Here is a 13,800-nt window from a genome sequence, read left to right as displayed (position 1 = left end):
CGAGGAAGAAATCTAATTTAAAATGTGCTTCACACAGAGTGGCTGAAGTGAAGATCCCTAGGTGAGAATTCACACTCCTAAAATAACCCGTAGGATACAATGACAGGTTTGGAAGGTGCATACTTCTATGCTGGTGTTGTACTTGGAAGCTCCTTCTGGTTAAGCAGAGTGGACTTCTTCTGACAGAGATCACCCACTGATCCTTTGCCACTTACTATCCAGTTCTCTGAGATAGGATTTGAATCCACTATGACCTCCTAGCTGTCTAAATCTTCAAAGTTTCCTCTTATTGAGAGACAGAAAGAGTACTAGAAATGGCCAGAAAGGATGGCCCACTTCTTTGCTAATCAGCATTTCAAGACATGACATAAAGATTACTTGCAGATGAACATTTTCTAATTTGTACTCAGTCTTACCAATGTGTTTCAGAAAGGTAAACACAGCAGCTTCCACTTCAGGTATGACTTCAACTTCAAAATCTCCGTGAGTTTTTGACAGACCACTAATGTTCTCCACCAGCAAAATCAGGAGATACTCGTTCTCCAGATCTTGGAGATTTTTAAGTGCCACCAAAATGGGAACATTTTCAGAGCCTTTGCACATGTCCTCTGTCTCATTCAATCTTCTGTCCAGTGGGAGCTCTGGGTCCCGGTCTTCTGATACATCTACTTTTAAGGACACAAAAACATCCATAATGGGCATCACAGTCTTTCCGGAGTGAGAGGTTATAATACATGCTTCTTTTTATATTACTTTCCAATATTTTGAGTAAATCAGCTGAAAATAGATGTTCTCTGTAACTAAAAAGGGCAATGAGCTTGCCCAGAAAACCCAACAATCCCTCAGACCAATGTTTACTTTAGGTTAAATTTTTAATGTCTAGTCAATGGGGTTTTCCCTTGTGCCCACTAGGGGGAGAAAACATGATAAAAAAACCAGAATAACAGCTGGGCCTCATCAATACAAAGAAAAACAAATCAGATCTTCTCAGGAAAGAAAAAGAAACATAGTTGGGAGGAAGCATGGTGTGGAATAATGAACTAGAAAACTGGATTGAAATGAACACATTCAGATTCGTTGGCTGGTTCTTACTCATTCTTGCCTTGCAATCCTAAGTCATTCATATACAAGACTACTGAAAATCAGGTAAAGGAATGCTGACATTTAATGAGGAAAAAATATTTACTTGCTGTATGTACATCAGACTCATTTAGGATGAAGTGTTACCTTGTTCTTTGGCTCTGTCTTTGATATTGGATTCCTAAAGGCCAAACAAAAAACAAGCATTAAGGAGAATTCCTTTACACTGAGAAAGCATGTCTTGGATCAGCCTAGAACACCTGCATGAAATAAATATATTCAATTCTGTAGTTACCTAAGATCAACAAATTTATTATGCATAAATCCTACTGTACCTATTCACTGGGCACCTTACACCTTAAAGTACTGGGTTCACTTCTGGGGTCCATATTTGAATAGAGACTGTTTGACAAAGTGATGAGTATTCATCAGAAAGGTATCAGAAAGGAAGGGAAGGGAACAGAGTCTATTAGCCTGAGTGAAAGAAATAGGAGTAGGGACTAACTGGAGAAGAACATGAGAGGTGTGGACAGTACATGGTCCCTCATACTCTAGGTGAGGCTTTCTGCCAAGATGACTCATTGAAATGAGTTAGACTACCTGGTTCCCACATTCTTGTACTTACAAAACCCTGAAATTCTCAAGAGATTGAATAACAATTTAAAAAATCCAATAAAAACTAGAGTAAATGACTTCTTCCTCACCAGAGTTGCATATTAGGTCCACCAGAATCCAAAGGCAATAAGAAAAGTGAACTCGAGGAAAGCCTCTGTGAGCAGTGATGGGCCAGAGGCATGTATAGCCTATAAAGTTTTGAAACTAGAGGCAGCATAAGTGAGGGGCTCCCCAATAAAGCCTTGGACTGAACTGAAAGCCCTAGCATGGAGATCTTGTAAGGATTAGGAAGCAGCAGTGGCCAGCAACCAGCCAGTGTCACAGGGCTCAGACTGGAATACCCTAGTGATCTGAGGTCACTTTTTCCTGAGGTGCCACAAATGGCCCTGAATATCCAATGCTCTGAATCTTGAAGATCCAGGAAGGGATCTTCATGAAGTGGATGTCAGTGTAACAACCCAGGTGACCTAGAGGAAGACCAGGCAGAATAGGCCACATCACTCAAAAGCCCAACAAGTTAGTGGAGCTGGCATTAAGCTCCAATTCAGGAATTAGAGCTGGCAAGATGAGTCATTCAAATATAAAATTTGACTAGTATAAAAATTATTGCAAATCTACAGATTTCCTCCCAAAAGAAGGAGAGAGTAACTTTAAAACAACCACCAGCAGAGACTCAAACGAAAAAACGAGTTTTCCACAAGGAGTAACTATGTAAATACCTAACAAAAATGAAGCAAGAGATAATAAAAAAAAAAATTTAAGCTCTGAAAGAAAGAATGGGAAGAAAAGTAGTAAGTCTTCCTAAATAACAGTTGGTGGCACAGTGGAGAGAGTACTGGACCTGGAATCAGGAAGACCTGAGTTCAGATGTGACCTCAGACACTTTCTAGATGGGTGAGTCACTTTACTTTTGTTTGCCTCAATTTCTTCATGTGTACAATGGAGATAATAAAAGTCTCTACCTCCCAGAGTTGTGGCAAGGATCAAGTCAGATAATTATCACAAAGTGTTTAGCACAATGCCTGATATATAGTAGGTGCTAAATAAACATTAGCTGTTGTTATTATGAAACCTAGAATAGATGAAACAGAAGGCAATAATGACATGAGACAGCTAGATTAGAACAAAATCAAAATATTGAAAAAATAGAAAAGTTATGACGCCCAATATAAACAAAAAATAAATGGAACTAAAAAACAGGTCAAGGAGAAATAATTTAAAAGTCTTTGGACTCCCCAAATGATAATAGAAGTAAAATGTCTGGAGGTCATCTTTCAAGAAAAGTCTAGATGAAGTCCAGAAGTCTAAATAAAGTTAGAGAAAATCCACTCATAGATTCCTTGAAGAAAAGCCAAAAGGAAAAGCCTCAGGAACATTAAAGCCAAAAATTCAAAGAGGTTAAATGACTTGCCAAGCAAGAGCCAAGCTGGATTTGAACTCAGGTCTTTCTGACTCCAAGATCTCTACTCTATCCATTGCACCATCTAGCTCTTTCTGCTCTGAGAAAAGAGCACCTCTCTACTCCTGACTCTGTACTGTCTCTACCATTCCTCACCTGGGAAGTACACTCCACCCTTGAGGCCCCTTTATTTTTCTTTAAACGTTTGACAAAATTCACTTAAAAATGCAAATGGCCCTGGGTTGTTTTTTGTTTGTTTGTTTATTTCCTTGCATGGCTGGTTTAATTTCTTTTTCTAAAATAAGGTTATTTATGTCCTCTAATTTCTGTTTTGTTAATCTGGGCAATTTATATTTTTGTAAATATTCATCCATTTCATTTAAATCATCAGTTTCATAAACATATATTTGGGCAAAATATTTCCTAGTAATTTATTTCTTTATTGGTTGCAAACTCACCTTTTTCATTTTTTATAATGGTGAGTTAGTTTTCTTCTTTTGTTTTTAAATCAAGTTTGCTGATTTCTATTTTTATTAGTTTTCTTTAAAAAAAAACCCAGCTCCTAGTTTTTACTAATTCAGTGAGGTTTTTTTCTTTTTATTTGTTGATCTCTTCAGTTATTTTCTGGATTTATATTTTGGTGTTTAATTGAAAATTTTTACTTTATTGGTTTTCAAAATTTTTAATTTCTTGTCTAATTTATTGATCTGCTATTTCTCTGTTTTGATCAAGGTATTTAGAGATATAAAAATTTCCCTAAGTACTGCTTTGGTTTCATCCCCCGAATTTTGATATGTTATCTTATTGTTGTTATTATATTTAATGAAATAATTGATAGTTTCTATGATTTGTTATTTGAACCACACAATTTTAGCATTAAGTTCATTTCAAATTAATTTTTAATCTGTTTCTAATGTTCTTTATTGAATATAATTTTTTCATATAACAAAATAATTCTGCTTTTCTGCATTTATGAGGTTTTTATGCCTTAACACATGGACAATTTTTGTTAAGGTGCCAATCATGGCTGAGAAGAGATATATTCCTTTCTATTCTGATTTAATATTCCCTAGAGTCCTATCATATCTAACTTTTTCAAAATTCTATTTAAGTCCTTCATTTCTTTTTGTTAGATTTATCTATATCAGAGAGGACTAAGGTGAGGTTCTCTACCCCTGCAATTTTACTTTCCATTTTTTCCCTTATAATTCATTTAATTTTCCCTTTTAGAGTTTAGATTCTATGACATTTGGTAAAAATGTTTAGTATTGGAATTAATTAATTTTCTATCATGCCCTTCAGCAAAAGTTTCTAATCTCTTTTAATTAGGTCTATTTTTGCTGTTTCTTTGTCTAAGACCATGATTGCCAACTCTTGACTTCTTTTTTTAACTTCAGCTAATCTATGATAGATTCTATTCCAGAACTTAATTTTAAATCTGTATGTATCTTTCTGTTTCAAGTGTGCTTCTTGTAAACAATATATTGTTGGATTCTGGTTTCTAATCAATTGTATTATCCTCTTCTATTTGACAGGTAAGTTTATCACATTCACATTCATAATTATGACTGTTAATTATGTATTTCTGTCTTATTCTCTTATACTTTTTCTTCTGTTTTCCTGAGTTTGTTTTGCTTTTGACTAATCGTTGAGCTATTTTGCCCAACTGCATGCCAATAAATTTGATAATCTTAATGAAATGGATGAATATTTACAAAAATATAAATTGCTCAAATTAACAGAAGAGGAAATAAAACACTTAAACAATCCCATTTCAGAAAAAGAAATTGAACAAGCCATCAATGAACTCTCTAAGAAAAAAATCTCCAGGGCCAGATGGATTTACAAGCGAATTCTATCAAACACTTAAACACTATCAAACCTCATTCTTATTCCTTTCCCTTCCCTTCTCACAGCCTCTTTGCCTCCTGTTTCCCTGTGAGGCAAAATGTGTTTCTGTATCCAACTATTTGTGTGTATGTGTATTCTTCCATCCTTTGACCAGTTCTGATCAGAGTAAAGTTCAAAAGTGCTGTTTCCCACTCTACCCTTCTTATTACGTAGACTCTTACTTTTGGTTCAGTCATTTCAGTCATATCCAACTCTTCATGACCCCATTTGGGGTTTTCTTGGCAAAACTACTGGAGTGGTTTGCCATTTCCTTCTCCAGCTCATTTTACAGTTGAGGAAGTGAGGCAAACAGGGTCAAGTGACTTGTCCAGAGTCACACAGCTAGTGTCTGAGGCTACATTTGAACTTAGGAAGATGAGCTTCTCAGTGCTATATCCACTGTGCCACCTAGCTTCCCTTAGACTCCTACTTGCATATTCCACTTATGTTAGATTTCAGTACGATGTGTTTTCTAGATCTTGGTAGAAGAGGTATGGTGGGGGAACTGTGTGGTACTTCTTTCTTTACTCAGCCATCTTGGCTGTTATGGGAGTTTGTTTTGCTTGTTTATGAATTTTTTAACAAGGATTTTGTTTTCTTTTTTAATGGGGAAGAAAAGCGAAAGAAAAATAAAAGCTTATTAATTGAAAAATAGAAATATCATTTTAAAATTGAATTGAACTGAATTCCTCATAGGCAGGTCTCCATTCATGTTCTAGGTTTGAAAATTATAATATTCATTGCTTTTCTCCATCCTCTAAATATATTTATCCCACCTTGGGGCTCCTTCAGTTCAACAAACATTACTAGGCATCTATTTTGTGTAAGGCCGTGCTCTAGGTACTTGGCATACAAAGAAGGAAATGTTCCTACCAGCAAACTTATATTCCACTGGAAGGATAAAATAGGAATAAGTGAGTGAAAAAGTATACTAAATAATACAAAGGGATTTTAAGAGATAAGGACATCTAACACCTGGGGGAAGGCGGATGGGAATCAGGAAAAGTTTTGTCTGTGAGGTGACAACTAAACTGTTAGAAATAAGACCTTAGAAAAATAAAGCCTTCTAGTTAAAAACTAAACTAAGCTCGGAGTGAGTGAAAAATCATTTGTTATACTTCTCAAAAGAGAAGCGGTACAACTCACTTTAGTAGCACGTGGGCACTGGTTCAGTGGTAGAATCAACTTTTAAACCATTAGTAAGATCCATACTCCACCCATCAGGGCTCCTATTGGTCTAGTTCATCTGAGTTACACCCTTCCTGGACAGCACATAGCATGTTCATCCATGTTCTGTTAACTCCACCCACTTCATGGGTCCCAAGTTCAAAAATGGCTGCTATCTCCGCCCTTGGGGTGTGTCAGTTCATATTCAATAAGCTTATTAAGCAAGCACAGTGGAGAAAAGCCTTTGCTTGGTTGAAGCCCCATCCGTGAACCCAGCTGGTTGCAACCGGTTTAGCCTCTAGGACTCTTTCTTAAGAACTAATTGTTTACAGAAAAGTTTGGAGTACTTTCTGATTGGTTGAGGGACTATCCACAAGATCTTAGAATTTCTTATCCTGCTGTGGAAGCCCAACCCCCTAAAATCTTTCTTACAAAACTATGCCTTGAAGGAAGACAGGGATTCTGGGAGGCTGAGAAAGAACAAGGAATGTGGTGGTCTTAGTTTTCTGTTCCCTCTACAACATTGTTCTAGCTTTGTAACCCCTATCAGCACTTGCCTTTTTCAACATGGCCAAGGATTCCTACTTCTCTCTTTCATACCTTTCTCCTGCTTCCATGTACCATATTTCTCCTGAACCCCAGCCCAAATGCCTGACAAAATAACCAGCTTCCTTTTTTGATCATACGTAAGACATATTTACTTCTGTTGGGATTTGTTCTTCATTGCCTTCATCCTCATCCTTTGCTGTAGGCAATCTGACAGTGAGCTTCGACTTTTCTTCTCCTGGCAATTCTAACTCATGATTCTCTCTCTCCAGGACTCGTTGCCTTGCTGAAAAGTATGAGTGAAACCAAGATTATACTGTGGTAATCTTTAAAAAGGAAAAAGGTTGTACTGGTTTTAAACCCTATTTTTATTGATATCTTTTGCTTTGCCATTAGCTGTATTTCCAAATGTGATTACCCCTCCCTTATCCAGTGAAACACGCCTTGTAACAATGAATAAAAAATAAAGAGGTGGAAAAGCAGTTTGACAGAATCAGCAAACTGTGTCTCATGATATCTGCAATATTCTATACTCATTGACCTCTGTAAAGAAAGGAATGAGGAGCATTTTCTCAACTCTCCTCAACATTGAAGTTGGTCATTATTACAAAAGAAATAACCTACTAAAATGTCCATACTTTTTTAACTCATAAATTCCTCAGCTAGGCCTATACTCCAATACGAATAATCATTATAGCTAACATATATGAATCACTTACTACATGCCAGGCACTGGGCTAAGCCCTTTACAATTATCATCTCATTTGATCCTCATAACAATCCTAGGAGTTAAGTGCTATTATCATCCCCATTTTACAAATGAGGAAACAAAGGCAAATAGAGATTAAGTGACTGGCCAAGGTCACACAGTTAACAAGCATCTGAGTCTGATTTTAAATGCAGGTTTTCCTAACTCCAGGCACAGCATGTCCAAGCATGTCACTGAGAAAAAGAAAGTCTCCATATATACCAAAATATTTAGAGTGGTACTTTATGTGTCAGTAAAGAAGTGAAAATAAAGTAGATGCCCATTGGGGAATGAGTAAACAAATTGGGGTATATGAATTAATGGACTATCACCATGTTATAAGAAATGATAAATGTTAAGAAAACAGAGAAGTATGGGAAGACACATGAACTGAGGCAAAGTGAAGTAAGCAGAGACAAGAAGAAATAGATACACTATGACTACAATAATATAAAGTGGAAACAACAACCACTAAAAAAATTGAAAATGAATGTAGCAAATGGAAGGAATAAGACAAGCAGAACAGATTTGAAAGCTACGGGTTGTATTTATTATATTCTTGAAAAGAAAGAGTAGCTCTACATAATAGAGTTTTAAAGTCTCATGTTAGCCCCAAAGAAGAGATAGGAGAAGACAACCATATCCTGTCCTTTACAGAGGTGTAGGATGGGGAAGAAAGTGTGCAAGTTCCATAAATGTGGATCACTGCATATACTGTCAATTTTTTGGATGTGTTGATCAGCTTTGCTAACTTTTTCTTTTATTCCTCTTGTTATTTCTTCCCTTTAAAAATTTCTTTGTTATAAAATCAGCTTTCTGGGAGGGAGAGAGATAAAAGGGGAAATAGAGGCAATGTAAAAATGAAAGGACAATAAATATTTATATGCAAAAACATTACCTATGTTACTTTTCAGTGCCATACTTATTCAGTGCCAGACCAAGCAAGTTCTAATGTATTTCCTTGTGGAAATAGAAGAAAAAATAATAAAATTCATCTGGAGGAACAAAAGGTCAAGAGTATAAAGCAAAATAATGACAACAAGGGGCAAGATACTAGATCTTAAACCATACTACAAAACAGTAATCATCAAAACTACTTGGTAGAGAAGTTTATCTATGAAATAGACTATGTGTAGAAAATGCAGAAGTAAATGAAAATAGTAGAAAATAATAAGTTTAATAAAGATCCTAACTCTGGGGTAGGGACTCACTATCAGACAAAATCTGGTGGGAAAACTAGAAAACAGTCTGTTTGAAGTTAGGTACAGATCCAATCTCTTACAACATAGACAGAGGTAAGCTTTGAATGGATACATCTTAGATTTTAAAAAAAAAAGATATTTTGTAACCAAAATAGAGATATGAGGAAAAAAAAGATCTTTCTCAATTATGGACAGGGGAGGAGTTAACAGCCAAAAAGGGGATAGTGATACTTATTGTATTGCTAATTAATTTATGAAATTGTGAAATGGTGCAGGCATGCCCAGTTCTTTGGGTATTCATTGGGAAAGACCATGACGGTAGCAAGACGTGAGGCTGCAAACACAAGTTAATAATGCACAGAGGATGTAGGGAGAACAGGCACAGGAAGTACAGAGACAAGCAGTGGAAGGGGTATGGAGGCAGATGGTGTTGGAACAAGGGATGGGATGGAGAAAGAAGGCAGGAAGTGATAGGGAAAGGGGATGGGAAGGGGAAGAGGTAGAGAGTATTATTCATGTAACCACGGATTAGAGAGCACTAGACAGTGTGGACTCAGATGGAGACGGAAAAGCATTTGGAGGGACAGGGGTTTAGGGTCTCATTTTTATAGGGTTTTTGTGTGTAGAGGGGACAAACTAACTTATCAATGCCACCTTGTGGTTAGTTCATTAACATATTCAGATCATCTCAAGGTTGTCGGCAAAAATTTAAAGTTATCATCCATGTAATCCCAAAGTTATTAGTAAAATTTGGTGTTCTGCTGGTCTTACTGGGGATATCTGGAACTTTTCTGAGATCTCTATATCATAGGACCAAAAAACCCTGACAACAAATCATAGGTGGCTTCCTCTGACTCAGCACATATTACCAGGATGTGATTTTGGGTTAACATGACACAATTTGCAAATTATTCCCTTTCTAGGTTCCCCTTTGTCACTCTTACTTCCTGCCAGTGCTACTTTATACTGGTTACTTATAACAGATGAGAAGTGGGGCAGGGGTGGTCAGTGTGATCAGAACAAGACATAATTTTAACACACTTAACAAAAGATAAAATTGATAATTTTCATAACCTTGAATTAAAAAGGTTTTACACAAACAATACCAATGAAGATAAAAGTAGAAAGAAAACTTTTATCTAGGAAAAATATGTTCAGAAAAGTTTCTTGGCTAAAGGTCTCATATCCAAGATATATAAAGAACTAATAGGAACAAGAACCATATCCCAAATAAATAAATGACCCAAGCATAGAAACAGAGAGTTTGAAAAGGAAGAAATTAAAGTTATCAACAAATATGTAAAAAACAATATCAATACTTACAGGAATTCAAGTTAAAACAACATCAAGATTCTATTATGCACCCATAAAGTTGGCAAAGTTGACAAAAAGAGAAAATGACAAATGTTGGAGGTGATGTGAGAAAACAGGCATATTGACTCACTATTGGTGGTACTGTGAATTGGTTCAGTCATTCTGGAAAGCAATTTGAAATTATGTCTCCAAAGTCACTAAATTGTGCACACCCTTTGACCCAGAAATACAATTAAGCCTATACCACAAAGATATCAAAGGAAGAAGAAAAAGACCCTTATGTACCAAAAATCTTTATAGCAGCTCTTTTTTGTGACAAAGCAATGGAAACTATGAGGATGTACATCAATTGGGGGAAAGGCTAAACAAATTATGCTATATATGTGTGTGTGTGTGTGTGTGTGTGTGTGTGTGTGCATATACATATACATATATATATATGTAAAAGCATAATATTGTGCTGTCAGAAATGATGAAAGAGAACTAATACACACTTTTAGGGAGCAGAGCCAAGATAATGCAGGATAGGAAGCAGCTAAAGTCTCCCAATATTTCCCTCCAAACAACTTTAAAATAACACCTCAAATCAAATTTGAGAGTTATAGAGCCTATAAAGGTTAGGGTGAGACATTTTCCCAGCCCAAGACAACTTAGGAGGTAAGAAGAAGAGGTCTGTGACACTGAGGCTGATGCTGGCCTAGAGCTTACATGGCAGCCACACCAGCAGCTTTGGTAGCTCTCAAGCTGGAGATAGCTGGGGGATCAGGACACTTTTCAGAAAGAGACTTACAGTGAACCTCTGTGCTAGCATTAGGTGTAAGACAGGGCATTATTTGACAACTCCATTGCCTATACCCATTTCTGGGTCACAGTTTAAAGGAGGAAAGGAGTACTTGCTGTCTCAAGGGAGCTAGGACACTGAGGAGCAGTATTGCTTCCAGATGCAAGGAAGCAGCGAGTATATCTCTTCCTGGATGACACCACTTTGGAAGCACCAAAACTGTCCAAATCCCCAATATGAGTTCAAAAACAGCAATATAAAAAGCCTGAAGTTTGGGATAATGCCCTGCCCCCTCCACCCTGGGAATAGAGTCCAAATATAACATAAAATTCAAAGTCAAGAAATAGGCTAGAAAAAAGATCACAACAAAAGAGCCCGACCATAAAAACATACTATGGTGACAGGGAAGATGAAGACAGAAACACAGAAGACAATGTTGTCAAAATAGCTACAAGTAAATCTCAAAGAAAAATGTGAATTGTACACAAGCCAAACAAGAATTCTTGAAAGAGCTTAAAAATTATTTTAAAAATAAATGAGTGGTAGGAAAAATTGAGAAAAGAAATGAGAGCAATGCAAGAATATTATGAAAAGGCAATTAACAGCTTGGTAAAAAAAAGGAACAAAAATAATGAAGAAAATAACACTTTAAAAAAGAGAAATGGTCAAATGGAAAAAGAAGTGCAAAAACTCAATGAAGAAAATAATTTCTTAAAAATTAGAATTGGGCAAGTGGGAGGTGATGGCTCCATGAGACATCAAGAACCAGAAATGATAAAATAAATACTTTCAGAGAAAACTGGGAAGACTTATATGCATTCAGAGTGAAGTGAGTAAAGTCAGGAGAATAATTTATACAATAGTGACAACATTATAAAGAAAAACAACAATGAAAGAGTTAAGAATATTGATCAATGCAATGACCAATCATGATTCCAGAGGGCCATCTCCTGACAGAGATGATGAACTCAAATTTCAATATGAAAAACTACATTTTTTTTCAGATAACACCAATGTAGGAATTCATTTTGCTTGGACATGCATATCTCTTACAAAGATTTCATTTTTTTCTTTTTTCTTTTCAGTTTGGTGGAGGAAGTGGGGAGTTAAAAAATTAAAAAAGAAATAAAAGAGGGTCACTGAAGGAAATCTAGAAGGAATCACAAACAAACAGAACAGCTTTGAAACTTACTTGTTAAATATTCTCTAAATAACAGAAATTAGAAATTTCATGCACAATCTTCTTTTTCTGTTCTACTATGTACATGGAAATGTTATAGTGTTTGTTAATAGCATAATTTTTTAATTAAAAAGAATTGCTGAATGAATCTACTATGAATGTATGCTACTTAAGAGCAATTTAGGCCCTCACAGCTACAGATCAAATCATTTCCCTCCTCTTTTATTAGCTTTCCAATATGCTTCTCATAAAGGCTATGTCCAACATTCTCCCCTCTAGAACCAATCCTCAGTTCTATCTAGATTCCCACTACCTCTATAATCTTCATCATTCCTCAGCTTCACCTTGAAACTTCTACTAATTCTCCCACTCTCTCCTCCTTTCACCTTTGATCTCACAGTGTAAACTGGACCTCCCCATCTCTCCAATTTCATTTCAACCTTGCTCCATTCAATACTTTCACTTTCTTTTTCATCTTCAATTTCTCCCTATATATTGGCTTGTTTTCCTTTGCCAATAAACATGCTGTTTTGCCTTATCCTAAAACAAAGGAGTACATGAAATATGTCTGGAAAGGTAGGTTAGTCTCAAGCCTTGAATGTCAACTTAAATCACTTATATTTTTTTCCCATAAGGAAGGGGGAACCCAATCCCTGATTCCCTTATCTCAGTCTTGCCTCTATGTGCCCTGCTTGGAGCTAAGCATTAAAGGACAGGTGGGATGGAGAAAGGGGAAGAGTTGTGATATTGTATAACATTCTCTGACTCTCCACTCACCTTCCATCTGTATCTACCAATTAACATTCTTATTCCTTCAAGACCCAGTTCTGATGTAGGAGTAAAACCCATTACTTCCAAAGTCTCTTAACTTGGACTCTGGACCATTTTTTTCTTTTTCAGTCCTGACCTGAGATTTATTCGTGAAGGATGTTCACCAGTGAACATCCAGTGAAAGACACTCCCACTTCAAAAGCAATCAGCACTTGCTGAGAGTGGCTTAGAAAGGTGCTCAGGGGCACTGAGAGATTAAGGTCCAGGATCACTGCCAGGGTATGGCAGTGACTGGCAGAGGCAGGACTTGAACCCTGACACTCTCTAGTCATATGTTGCTCCAAACTCCTTTGACCTCATTTTTAATTTTTTTGCTTTGTATTATAGTTATTTTCAGCAGTGAGTGAGTCTATTATAAGGATCAGTAGTTAATATTATTATTGCTGAATACTTCTAATGATTTATTTCCCAGACTGTCACTCTAGCCTTAATAAGTTTCTGTGATTCTGACAGATTCTCCTCCTGGATCAAAATATAAGGAGTGTTTCCCTCTTCAATCCCTCCCTCAGTCAGGAGTAAATGTTGGAGCAAGTATAGAAAACTCCCCTTAGTGTCCAATGGTCATCTAACTGTTGATACTGTGTGTCTGTAGTGCCTGCAATTACCCAACCAAAAGACAAAATTTCTCTAAGTGGTAGAGCTGACTTTAAGGTCATTAAGGATATTAGGTTCATAGATTCAGAGTTAGAAGTTGTCATAAAATAACCTAACTACTGAATAAACCACAAACAACTGATAAAAAATAAGAAAAGGACTTACGAGGACCCCTGGTCCATCCCCCTTATTTTACAGATGAGATTGAGCTGCAGAGAGTTTAAAAAATGTGCCTAATGTCACCATGGCTGTAAGGGGTACAGTGGTAAATCTAACCCAGGGACCCTGACTCCACCTGCGTTTAAATCTTGTCTCTGTCACTTAACTTATGCGGGGAAATCACTCCCCTCTACAACACTCTATGTTTATGCCTTTTGTTTCTCAGACATGACATGCCATCTCTCTACTCTCTGACTCCTGTGACTTTCTACTGGCTTTCACTCATGAATAGAA

The 13,800-nt window shown here is 36.5% G+C and overlaps 1 protein-coding gene across 1 annotated transcript in view; it reads right to left on the bottom strand.

Moving 5' to 3' along the window:
• The window catches only part of LOC114030361 (poly [ADP-ribose] polymerase 14-like), a 113,668-nt gene that overhangs the window by 45,045 nt on the left and 54,823 nt on the right, over nt 1-13,800 (bottom strand). The window contains exons 6-8 of the mRNA XM_027845170.1: nt 6,853-6,983; nt 1,228-1,261; nt 379-665 (exon numbers count right to left, since the gene is read on the bottom strand). Coding sequence (XP_027700971.1) covers nt 379-665; nt 1,228-1,261; nt 6,853-6,983 — 452 coding nt within the window. The remainder of the gene's footprint in view (nt 1-378; nt 666-1,227; nt 1,262-6,852; nt 6,984-13,800) is intronic.

Source organism: Vombatus ursinus, unplaced genomic scaffold (assembly GCF_900497805.2).
Source record: "Vombatus ursinus unplaced genomic scaffold, bare-nosed wombat genome assembly UNPS02014959.1, whole genome shotgun sequence".
NCBI lineage: Eukaryota > Metazoa > Chordata > Mammalia > Diprotodontia > Vombatidae > Vombatus > Vombatus ursinus.
This window is presented reverse-complemented; position numbering and strand designations above follow the sequence as displayed.